General features: G+C 42.5%; 1 protein-coding gene across 1 annotated transcript in view; it reads left to right on the top strand.

Annotated features, from left to right (window-relative positions):
- Positions 1–12,222, top strand: part of Glud1 (glutamate dehydrogenase 1) — a 32,984-nt gene extending 20,762 nt beyond the window's left edge. The window contains exons 6-13 of the mRNA XM_021182449.3: positions 1,013–1,192; positions 2,182–2,319; positions 2,975–3,112; positions 3,350–3,430; positions 5,626–5,749; positions 6,775–6,866; positions 9,448–9,510; positions 10,923–12,222. Coding sequence (XP_021038108.1) covers positions 1,013–1,192; positions 2,182–2,319; positions 2,975–3,112; positions 3,350–3,430; positions 5,626–5,749; positions 6,775–6,866; positions 9,448–9,510; positions 10,923–11,042 — 936 coding nt within the window. The 3' untranslated portion in view covers positions 11,043–12,222. The remainder of the gene's footprint in view (positions 1–1,012; positions 1,193–2,181; positions 2,320–2,974; positions 3,113–3,349; positions 3,431–5,625; positions 5,750–6,774; positions 6,867–9,447; positions 9,511–10,922) is intronic.
- The last annotated feature ends 123 nt before the right edge of the window (positions 12,223–12,345 follow it).

The raw sequence follows: 12,345 nt of genomic DNA on the forward strand, positions 1-12,345 counted from the left end.
AGTTGATGCTCTTAATGCTGAGCCATCTCTCCAGCCCGAGGTTCTTTCTTTCTTTCTTTGAGTGAGGCAAGATTTTACTGTGTAGCCCTGGCTGTCCTGGAGCTCACTCTGTAGAGCAGGCTGGCCTTGAATCTGAAGATTCTTCTGCTTCTGCCTTTTAACCCAAGTGTGAAGATTATAGGTGTGTGCTACCAACCCCAGCCTTTTTTTTTAATGATGTGTTAAAGTTCAAAATGAGTTTTGCAGAATACAATATAGTATCTTTCCATCCAAGAAAATTACCTCTCCTCTCTTGGTTCTACACTTTGTGGGTTTTGTTTTTTGTATTGATAATCTTGAGGTGCTTACGAGTGGAATGTGTACCCTAACTTCATATGGCTTAGGTTTTCAGTAAAGGAGTAATGGCTTCTAGCTGAATTACATCTGTGCTTATGGTATTGTTAGTTATGCTTAACACTGAATTCCTAAACGTTTCTCTCAATGTGCAAAACAGCCTACCTTGTCAGAGTCCTGAGGACAGGAGTCTGATAGCTGGGAAGGGAACCTCCCTGTTGTTGGTGAATGTGAACTTTAGACATAACTCACACACACTCAGAGATTTGTACAGTCTTGTGGATTTTGTGTTTTGAAATAGTCTTACTATATAACCAGAGCATCCTTGAACTTGAACTTCTGCCTCAGCAAACGCTGGGTTACAGGCAGTGCCACACACCAACATGCACACACTCTTAATGAAAATGTGCTTAGTTAACAAGGATGTGCTGTTGTATTGGCTTGATCATAGAAACAGAGCTTAGGGTTGGCTGTGGTGGCATGTGCCTGTAGTCCAGCACTCAGAAGCTCAAGGTCAGTGACCTGTCCCAGAAGAGATCTCAGTTCTTCCTTTACATGGCGATTCTTTACTCTCACAGGATTTTTTTTTTTTTAACATGGCACCAGGGTTGAACCTCAAGCCTTACTCAGGAAAACAAGCACTGTACTTGTGAGCTACATCTCTAGCCCTCTCTTACAGGATATCAATGCACATGCCTGTGTTACTGGGAAACCCATCAGTCAAGGAGGCATCCACGGGCGCATCTCCGCTACTGGCCGGGGTGTCTTCCATGGAATTGAAAACTTCATCAATGAGGCTTCTTACATGAGCATTTTAGGAATGACACCAGGCTTTGGCGATAAGACATTTGTTGTTCAGGTAAAAAAGCTTTGATTCCGTCTGCTGTGTACATTTATTTATGTGAGAAGACACATGCTGCAGGGTGGGGAGGTCAGAACAGGTCAGGCCTTCCACCATGTAATCCCAAGGATTCAGTTCAGGTCCTCGGCTTGACACAGTGCTTTTATCTGCTTGTCCATCTCACCAGCCCCAGGTTTTGTTTTCACAATAACTGATATGCATTACAGTTTTAAAGATTTTTTTCAGCACTAACATTGGACTCTTTGAGAATTCGTTACATTTTTAGAATGGTTGTTTTCAAACTGAAGCTTTTTTTCCCCCTTAACTTTGATATGATTCATAGAATTAGACCAATTTAATGTGTCTTAATATTAGATAATAACATGGCTGTCACCAACTTCTTTTGGTCCTCATTTAAGCATAAAATTGCCTTCAGAGGGGGAAAAGGCTTCAACTATAAAGCAGTAGTAAGCATGCAGAAATACTCTCACATTGGTCTAAGTCTGTCTCTTGTTAGCATGTATTTCACTTCGAGATTTGGGTTTGCTATTACCTTAAAATAGCACTATACCTTTATACACAGTCATAAGACCACTGGGCTAGGTGGATATGGTTGTCCTAAACTACTCCAGGACTCAGTTTCAGAAGTAACAGAAAGTTGGGCTTCATATTTTTGATCATAGAAATTTGTTATTGAAAAAGCTGCCTAATATATTGCTGCTTTAAAAAAAAAAAATGTAGTGTGTCTGTGTGTCACAGCACACAGAGGCCAGAGGACAAGTGATGATAGTTGCTTCTCCCCTTTCACTGTATGGGTCCTTAGGATAAAACTGAGATCATCAGAAGACACTTGGTGGCAAGTACTTTTACCATCTAAGCCATCTACTGTCCCAGAGCATTGCTTCTTTTAGACTTGCTTCTAAACTAGTAGAATATGGATTTATGTTGGTCAAAATGACTCATACTATCTGCACTAAGTCGGTATCATGCATAATTGTTCTTCTCAGGGATTTGGTAACGTGGGCCTGCACTCTATGAGATATTTACATCGTTTTGGTGCTAAATGTGTTGGTGTTGGGGAGTCCGATGGCAGTATATGGAATCCGGATGGTATTGACCCAAAAGAACTGGAAGATTTCAAGTTGGTATGTTATTCTGATACAGTCATGTGCTGTGGCATTCAGGTGGGGGTTAGACCCAGCTGCAGGTCAGACCTGCAGAGTCTGTTCTCTCCTACCATATGGGTCCCAGAGTTTAAATTCAGGCCATTGCTTGATGGCAAACACTGAGCCATCTCACCCTTTAAAAAAAAATTATTTGCTTGTATTTATGTAGTGCCACCATGTACATATGAAGGTCGGAGGGCAACTTGCAGGAGTTGTTTCTCCTACTGTGCAGCCCTGGGTGGTTGAACTCAGATCATCGGACTTGGTGGCAGAAACCTTATGTCTTATTTCTTCTCCCTTTTGGTTTTATCTTTGAGTGGTGGGGTTGGGTGTTTTGTTTTGTTTTAATTCAAGCTTGGGTCAGTTAGTTAGCCTCTGCCTTACAAGCATTGGTAGGGTGTTTTTGAGACATGCTCTTACTGTGTACGCTTTGTTGGCCTTGTATTCCCTGGCAGCCCAGCCTGGTTTCAGATTCACGGCACTCTCCGTGCTTCAGCATCCCTAACACAGGGACATGAGTCACCATACCTGGTTTTCAAAGAGCTCTTACAAAACGGACTTTGTATAGTAGACACTAAAGCTGACATTTAAACTCTGTTGTCAGCCATTAATTCTGATTCCCAATCAATTACAGCAACATGGATCAATTCTGGGCTTCCCCAAAGCCAAGGTCTATGAAGGAAGCATCTTGGAGGCTGACTGTGACATTCTGATTCCTGCAGCCAGCGAGAAGCAGTTGACCAAATCCAATGCACCCAGAGTCAAAGCCAAGGTAAAAACCGTGTGGGAGGGCATCGAGTGTCTTACCAGTGATCTCTACCACCAGCTCCAGTTTCAAAACATGGCCAAGAAAATTAGAGAAATAGACAAAGGGCGATTTTATACACTTGGTACGGTGATTTAATTTTAACTAAAATGATGTTCTTTCTTTTAGCTCTTTACCCATACATACATCTCTTTCCTATGAGTATTTCCCTAGCATCTGTGCATGTTCCAAATTCTCTCGCAGATAATTGCTGAAGGTGCCAATGGGCCAACCACTCCAGAGGCTGATAAGATTTTCCTGGAAAGAAACATCATGGTTATTCCAGTAAGTCACCTATGTTCTTCAGGTTTTATATGTTCTGGGATTCATAATTTATTTTGCTAGAAACCGGCAGGAAAATGAGCCACTGGTGTGACAAGTTATAGTAAATTCTTTTTTTGTATTGTTTTATTTTGTCTTCCAAGACAGGGTTTCTTTGTATAGCCCTGGCTGTCCTGGATCTCAGGTTAGGGTCCCAGGGTTAGACTCTGTGTAAAACAGGCTCGCCTGAACCTAAAAAATCGACTTACTTCTGCCTCTCCAGTATTGCAATTAAAGGCATGTGCCACCACCACGCAACAGTTGTGGCAACTTCCTAGTTTTCAGTTACTTTTTAAAAATATAATGGCAACAGGACCGAGGCCAGGTCTCGGTGGTAGGGCTCTTGCCTAAGCATACATGAAGTCCAAGGTTCAATCCCCAGCACCTCAAGAAAAAGAGAGAAAGAACTGGAAGCATGGTTAGTATAATATGCCAGCCACTTTTCTTGTAGTCCTGAACACCTTCTCTGGCTTCCATCAGTAACGTGAGTATATGTAACCCTCTGAAAGTCTAGTTATGTTAAATGTATACTGTGCTAAAAATACAATTCTACATTATATTTTTTTTAAGAATTTTTATTTTTATTTTATTTTATTTATATAAGTACACTGTAGCTGTCTTCAGACACACCAGAAGAGGGCATCAGATCCTATTACAGATGGTTGTGAACCACCATGTGGTTGCTGGGAATTGAACTCAAGACCTCTGGAAGAGCAGTCAGGTCTCTTAACCACAAAGACATCTCTCCAGCCCCTGTGGAGACTTATATTCTTAAGTTTTGTTACCCTTGCTAACTTTATGCATTTTGAATGTCTCTTCCTATTTTACTGGGGGAAGAAAAAGAAAAAAGGAAAACTTAGGGTTAGAGAGATGGGATGGCACAGCAGTTAAAACCTATAGTGCAAGTTCAGAGCTCCAACGTTGGGTAGATCACAGCCTGCCTATACCTCCAGCTTCAGGGAATCTAGCACCTCTTCTGGCCTCTATGGCACCCGTACTCACATACCCACACAGAAGCATTTCTTTTTTCTTTCTTGATTTGCTACTGCAAGTAACCGTGTTCAGAGTTTGGGGTGAAGCCGAGGGGTTATCAGGACTGAATGTAGACCCTGAAGAGCTCTCTCTGCAGTTAGCATCTGAAAAGGAAAGAAAAATCTCACGTAACTGAAATAAGCTGCCTTTGGGTAGTGGCAGACTATCTTCTGGTGAGGCGTCATGCGTGCACTGGTTGGTGAACAGATAGTTCAGTCTGAGATCACGGTAAGAATAAGGTAGCTCTATCACCAGCATCATCCAGTGATCTCTAAGATACATTTGTGCTGTTTGATCTTAGCTAAGATTACTGTTGCTATGGTGAAACACAGCGATCAAAGCAACATTCACAGCACTGTTCATCCTCAAAAGAAGGGGCAGGAACCTGGAGGCAGAAGCTGATGCAGAGCCCAAGGAAGAATGCTGTTTACTGGCTCCCACGGCTTACACAGCCAGCTTTTTTATCTAACCCAGGACCACCAGCCCAGGGTTGGCACCACTTACAATGGACTGGCCCCTTCCCCCATCAGTCACTAATTAAGAAAAGGCCCTATAGTAGTGTTTTCCAACCTGTGGGTACCCCTTTGACAAATATCTATCTCCAAATGTATTTACACTAAAAATCATAACAGTAGCAAAATTACAATTATAAAGTAGCAACAAAAATGGTTATTTTGGGTTGAGAGTCATCACAACATGAGCAACTGTATTAAAGGGTTGCAGCATTAGGAAGGGTGAGAACCACTGCTCTCTCTGCAGGCTTGCCTACAGTTGCATTTTATGAACGCGCTTTCTTAACTGAGGCCCCTCCTCTCAGGTGACTTTAGCTTGTGTCAGGTTGGCATAGCACACTTGTTTAGTCTACCTTGGTATTTATCAAAATTGAGTTCCTAAACCTGACAAGATGGCTAAGAAGCTGAAGGTACTAAGTTTGTCCAGCATTCTGCCCCTGAGATCCACATGGTGGAAGGAGAAACCTGAATCTCAGAAGTTGTCCCTGACCTCCATGTGTGCACATAGTCTCATGCACATACCTGTGGATGTGTGAGTTCACTGAGTTCTGATCAGTTTTTATTAAAGTCATCCTTTTATATATATTTTTTTTCTGTGTCACATTTTTTGTATAGGATCTCTACTTAAATGCTGGAGGAGTAACAGTGTCTTACTTTGAGTGGCTGAAGAATCTAAATCATGTCAGCTACGGCCGATTGACCTTCAAATATGAAAGGGACTCTAACTACCACTTGCTCAGTGAGTTTGTAAAATCTTGTCTATCTCCAAACATTGTCCTTTGGGCCAAAGAAAGAACTGGGAAAACATAACACACTTAGGAAATCTATTCCTGGTAATCCTAGAGACTTTGCCTAAGAACAGAAAACAGTTGTGCCTCCTGGGCCATAGAGCAAAAGTACACATTTTTTAAATAAATGGTCCACATATTATTAGGTCTCAAATGTTTATAGTCAAACTTTTTTTTTTTTTTTTTTTTTGGTTTTTCGAGACAGGGTTTCTCTGTGTAGCCCTGGCTGTCCTGGAACTCACTTTGTAGACCAGGCTGGCCTCGAACTCAGAAATCCGCCTGCCTCTGCCTCCCAAGTGCTGGGATTAAAGGCATGCGCCACCACGCCCGGCTATATAGTCAAACTTTTAAAATGTTCTTTTCACCACATATAATCTATCAATTAGTAGTACTATAAGAAGTCTTCTCAGACATTAACTGCACCACTGATCTTTCTGATCTGTCTTTAGTTGCTCTCAGAGAAGTCGTAGCTAACATTTATGAAAATGCTAATGAGACCAGTTCTTTCTGCACTAATTACAGAAGACCTACCATGTGTAGAAACCCTTTTTTGAGTCCTCTGGTAATACTTTTTATTTGACCACATTAAACTCAGCTGTTAGAATTTGTCATCCAGCTGAGATAAAGCCAAGACCTCCAACTGTGTCCCAGTACTCTGCCCCTCTGAGAATGTTCCTCTCTGTTCTTTCTCTTCCTTCAACATTTCTTTTTAACAAAGCCAGAGGAAGAAAACCCTAGTGACGGGTGTTATGGAAACAGGGCAGTGACCTAAATTCACATTTCTATAGGAATTTGGCAAGGTTCTCCTTGCTGGGTATTTAATGATTAACCCTTGTATGACATTAGAGGTACAGATGTCTAATACACTGGTTTTGGGGTTACACATATATAGGTTAGAGAAACGTTTAAGTTCTCCCTTTATTTCTTCCCTGTTCTATTAACAGTATCTTACATTGATTTTTTTGGCTTTTCACAGTGTCTGTTCAAGAGAGTTTAGAGAGAAAGTTTGGAAAGCATGGTGGAACTATTCCCGTGGTCCCCACAGCAGAGTTCCAGGACAGGATATCGGTGAGTGTTGGAACACCAGAGTGCCTTTTACACAAGCTCCCTGCCCTGTCTTTCAGACAAGCCAGGTAGATTAAGTGGAGTATTATCAGGATGTTAACCATAATGCTGTCATGTGACAACGCCTCACCATTCATTTCATTCTAAAAAGGGTGGCGATAAGTAACTCTGTCTCAGGTGCTTTCTGTAGACAGCACATGGCTTAGCATAATCAGGAAGGGTTGAAAAGCAACCCTGAGACAGAAGTCTGTGAAAATAGGAGATTACAAAAAATAACCAGTTCTTTGAAATGTGTATCAATAGTGTGTATACATTACAAAGAAAACTTAATCTGTAATCCTAGAACTCAGGAGGCACAAATAAGAGGGTTGATATGAATTTAAGGCCAGCCTGGGCTACTGAGACCCTGTCTCAAAAAAAAAAAAGTCCAAAAATTGCACATCTGCTTAGCATCCTAGTTCCAAGTCTGTATATATGTGTTGCATGTATGGACACACACATACATCCACTGCACACTCTATAAAAACACAGCACTCTTTATTTTTTCATTGCTGTGTCCCTAATGGCTAAACATGCTCAGAACACAGTATTTTTGCTCAAGTGTTTGATTAATGAGGAAGAGAAACATCACTATTCTGCCGTTAGCAAGTTTATTTTATCTCCCTAATTTTATGGATCAAAACAAATATAATGCAAGTGTCTTAGTCGGGGATTCTATTCCTGCACAAACATCATGACCAAGAAGCAAGTTGAGAAGGAGAGAGTTTATTCAGCTTACACTTTCCACATTGCTGTTCATCAGTAAAGGATGCAGGACTGTAACTCACGCATGGCAGGAAGCAGGAGCTGATGCAGAGGCCATGGAGGATGCTACTTACTGACTTGCTTCCCCTGGCTTGCTCCGCTTGCTTTCTTATAGAACCCAGGACTACCAGCCCAGGGATGGCACCACCCACAATGGGCCCTCCCCTTTTGATCAGTAATTGAGAAAATGCTTTACAGCTGGATCTCATGTAGTCATTGCCTCACCTGAAGCTCCTTTCTCTGTGATAACTCCAGCTTGAGTCAAGTTGACACACAAAACCAGGAGTACACAAATGTTGTAGAAATATGAATTATAAGATATTCAGTGTAAACAACTGGTATTTGCAACAGGTGGCCAAGGTCCTGTTCCTCTTCCCTCCACTTCTCATGTTCTGGACTCACCGGCATGCACCACGTGCCGGGCCAGAGCAGTACACTTTTTTGGTAACCTACTTCAAGTTTTCATCTGGCACCTTAGGATATATAGCTGTATTGTGCACATTAGGAGCAATGGTGACTTATTTTTTTTAGCAGTCCCTGCCAAGAGACCAATTGAATAGCCTCTGTAACAACAAAAAGATCGTTTTTTTTTTAATGGATCAACCTCTGCAGTTTATTACTCCAATGATTCCCACAGCTGGGTTGCAAAGTCTAAGGCAGGCTGCCTGCCTTCCTGGAGGCACTTACCCCACCTCCCTCTCTGGGGGAGCTCCAATTGGCCATGGACCCCATAAACCTCTGAATGCATTTATTTAGACTTTTGGACATCTGCATGTTTCCTTCTGAAAATGTTAAGAGCCGTGTCCCACCCACCCCACAGCCTGCCAGTCCAGCCTGCAGAGAGATTCCCACTGCCTTGTAATTCTGAAATAAATAGAATTGGTAGCAAGTGAGTGCTGAGTGATGTCAGGGTGGCCCCAGCAGTCTCTAGAGGAGCACTGTGGGACAGTCTCAAGTGTCCTGAGCAAGTGGTGGGTGGCATCTACGGTGTCCTGAACAGGAAGGGTGGCCATGTGTTTGAGGAGTCCCAGGTGGCTGGTACCCCCATGTTTGTGGTCAAGGCATACCTGCCTGTCAATGAGTCCTTTGGCTTCACCGCTGATCTGCGATCCAACACCGAGGGCCAGGCCTTCCCCCAGTGTATGTTTGACTACTGGCAGATCCTGCCTGGGGATCCTTTTGACAACAGCAGCCACCCCAGCCAAGTGGTAGCTGAGACCCTCAAGTGCAAAGGCCTGAAAGGGCATCCCAGCGCTGGACAACTTCCTGGACAAACTATAGGCAGCCTGATACTGCCACACGCTGCACAGTGCCCACCCATCAGAAGACACCTTGAGACTGTCCCAACAAAAAGATCTTAAGGCCCTCCAGCTTTGAAGCTGCTAGTGAGTCCACAGGCAAGGTCTTCCCAGAGCTGCCAACAGCTTCAGCCAACTCCTTTCTCTGTCTGGCCCTGCTCACCTGCAGGAGTGGTGAGCAAATTTGGACAGCATCGGGAGTGGACCGTGCTAATCTGACTACTGCCTGCCCTCTGGCTTCTTTTCTGTGGTTGTTTTCATGTGGTCTTACTTCACCAGTTTTGTGGTTGTCAGTATCATTAAAACTAACTTGCTTTTGAAGACTGTGTTTTGTCTAGCTCGTTAGTGTACATTGATACAGTACAGACATTACATGTCTTTTCTGATTAGCTGCATATCAGCCTGATCCTGGGTATTCTTCCAAAGACACGAAGCATAACTTAAATGTGTATTTGTTAACTTGATGTTCTTTTTCCTCACAGGGTGCATCTGAGAAAGACATTGTGCACTCTGGCTTGGCCTACACAATGGAGAGATCTGCCAGGGTATGTGTACAGATGGTAGCTGCCTTTGTGTTAATAGCATGAAGCACAGATAACCGTGTTATCTTGATAGGAGCAGGCAGATTGCATTTTGTAGTACTGTGTTACTGGTCCCGTGTGTGCACAGCAGAGCATGTGCCTTTTTAGCCACAGGTGGTGACTACATTTTAAGCATTTACCAAGCTTTAGGAAGAAACATGCTGAATGAGGCAGTTTATTGTTACCAAGAAGGCAGTTAGCCAACCTAGAATGCTAATCAATAGTTAACAGCCCAAAAGCTGATATTACTATAGAATCTGGTTTAAATAAGGAATTTTGGGGTTTTGATTTTTTACCATTTGAACTTTCTTACATCGGAGCCTTAACTGTAACAGTTTGGATACAGTTTTTTTGTTTCTTTATATGAGACAGACGCTCTCTATGTAGCCTTGGCTTTTCTGGAACTCTAAGTGTAAACCAGGCTGGTCTTGAAAACAAAGAGATCTCTCTGCCTCTGCCATGTGTCAGGATCAAGGCTGGTTTCTTCTTGATGAGATTCTGTCCACTTGGATCTCCAGGTTGAAGCAGCATACACAGATCCTACTGAAGAAGGTGACACTTGTTAGTGGATCTTGTTTGGTTTATTTCAAAACAGGATCTCCTGTGTCCAAGGCTGACCTTGAACTTCCTAAGTATCTGAGACTGCGATTAGACTCTTTATTCTGTCTCTTCTACCTACCTACTGCTAGAATTATAAGCATGTTCTACTATGCTTGATTTTTTTTTTTCTGAGGCGTTTGGGGTCTAGTTTTGGGGTTTTTTATATTATTTAATTGACATAATTAAAATGCTATAATGAGCTGGCAAGATGGCTCTGTGGATAAAAACACTTGCCACCAAGTCGACTAAGTTCAGTCCTTGGGACTCACATAGTAGAAGGAGAGAACCAACTCTCTCACGGACAAGCATATTGGCACATGGGAGTGTACGTGCACAGAGCACACAGTACACCAAATGAAGAACTATAATCATCTTTTAAAGTATACAGTTTATCAGCCTGCAGCATAGTCATAAGGCTGCGGAGATGTCATCATTGGAATTGTAGAGTGTTCCCACTTCCCTATTTCTGGTTATTTAGCTGAGCTCATTACAGATAATCGATAACAGAAAAGTTAACCGGCAGAGAAACCACTCAACATCCGTAGTTCTGAGGAGTAAGTTCTTGCTGTTCCCTGGACAGTAGCAACTTACATTAAGTCCAGAGACTTAGTCCTTCCTGCTAGAAACATTGCTGCTGTTGTGGTCTTTTGTCTTTGGCCATCTGTGTTTTACCTGTTACCTGCTCATGGGGCAGATGACCAGGACTCAGATGCACCTTGTGTTAATAGCCTGCTACTCAGTCAGGTGGTCTCACTGCCTTTTCCCCTTTGTTCCAGCAAATTATGCGCACAGCCATGAAGTATAACCTGGGATTGGACCTGAGAACAGCTGCCTATGTCAATGCTATCGAGAAAGTCTTCAAGGTGTACAATGAAGCTGGTGTGACCTTCACATAGACAGCTCACAGCCGACTTCTTTACCTCCTCTTCACCTATAATTTCTGCAGACCTGTCACAAGTTTACATGTAACCATAGAAACCTGTTCTTGTGACTCATTAGTTAACGGACACTGTTCTGAACAAGTCAGTTGGAATCAGCCCCTTCAGAGAAAGAGATTAAGTTAGAGGATCATGTACAAGCTGACGGTGTAAAGTAGGAATCACGCGTATCCAAGCCAGTTAGGTGTTTTGCTTTTAGATAAAGTCTTGCTCCTGTGCTGTCTTGCTCTGGGCCCCTCCCAGCAGGGTCAGTGCTGTTGCCAGGGAAGGAGTCAGGAGCAGTCAGTCACTTCTTGACATGTCTGGGAACTCCAACACATATAAGAAGTAGGTGTGTGGCATTTCCAAATGTGGCATGGTCCTCAAATGAGTTATTGCTGTTTTACATCAACAAAATAACTCAGTTTTCTAAGTTGCAAACAAAAATAAAAGCTATGTCTCATGTATTTTTTCTCTCAGAATAAACCAGTACATGCTGCTGTAATAAAATTGCCTTCAACCACTTAAGCCTAACCTTTACTCAAGCAGTGAACACCTAAAATAGAAGAAATGGAAGAAGCTAGTTTTTTATAATATAAAACAGTATCACTTGTAGCTTATTGGCCCTGCATCATTGTCCAGCAGAAGTAAAGTAGCACTATGGGGCGCTCTCCTCATACCTGCAAGGGACAAGGGACTCTTGGGAACTGGTAATGCAGTCCAGAGAGTACAGTAACCACTTTACCACGAAAACTACTTGTTCTTCCCATTTGAAGGTCTATTCTGTTGAGTAATTGAACCATAATTCAAATAGTGTCCCAGAAAAAAAAGATTTGGGCTCCCTGTTTGGAGTCTGGCAGGCTTCGAGCGCAGCCAGTGTGGCCAGGCTCAACCTGTGTGTCCCCTTCCAAGGCTTTGCATTCTGCTCACCGCTTCACCAGCAGCAGGCTAGAGACTGCCTGCCTGGGCTTGACTTTTGTTTGGGGAGTTAGTGGCCAGGGCTTTTGAACAGGAATGTCCCACAGAAGTACCAGACATTATTTATATAAGGATGAACGCTTTTTTTTAACAGTACCCTTTCAGAAATTTCTAACTACTTTGTAACTGCATGATTAACTTGGTGATAAAAGCAGTTATTAAAAGTCTACCTTTTCCAAAATGTATGTTTCTTTTCCGTGTTTTCATATCTGATAATCTGTTAGTAAATATAAAACGGTAATTGAGGCTCAGAAATTTTCATAGCTGTCTATGTCACTGCTTTCTGTTAACGAGCTCCTCGAAT

The sequence above is a fragment of the Mus caroli genome, unplaced genomic scaffold, assembly GCF_978045245.1.
Source record: "Mus caroli unplaced genomic scaffold, Mus_caroli_1 scaffold_12, whole genome shotgun sequence".
NCBI lineage: Eukaryota > Metazoa > Chordata > Mammalia > Rodentia > Muridae > Mus > Mus caroli.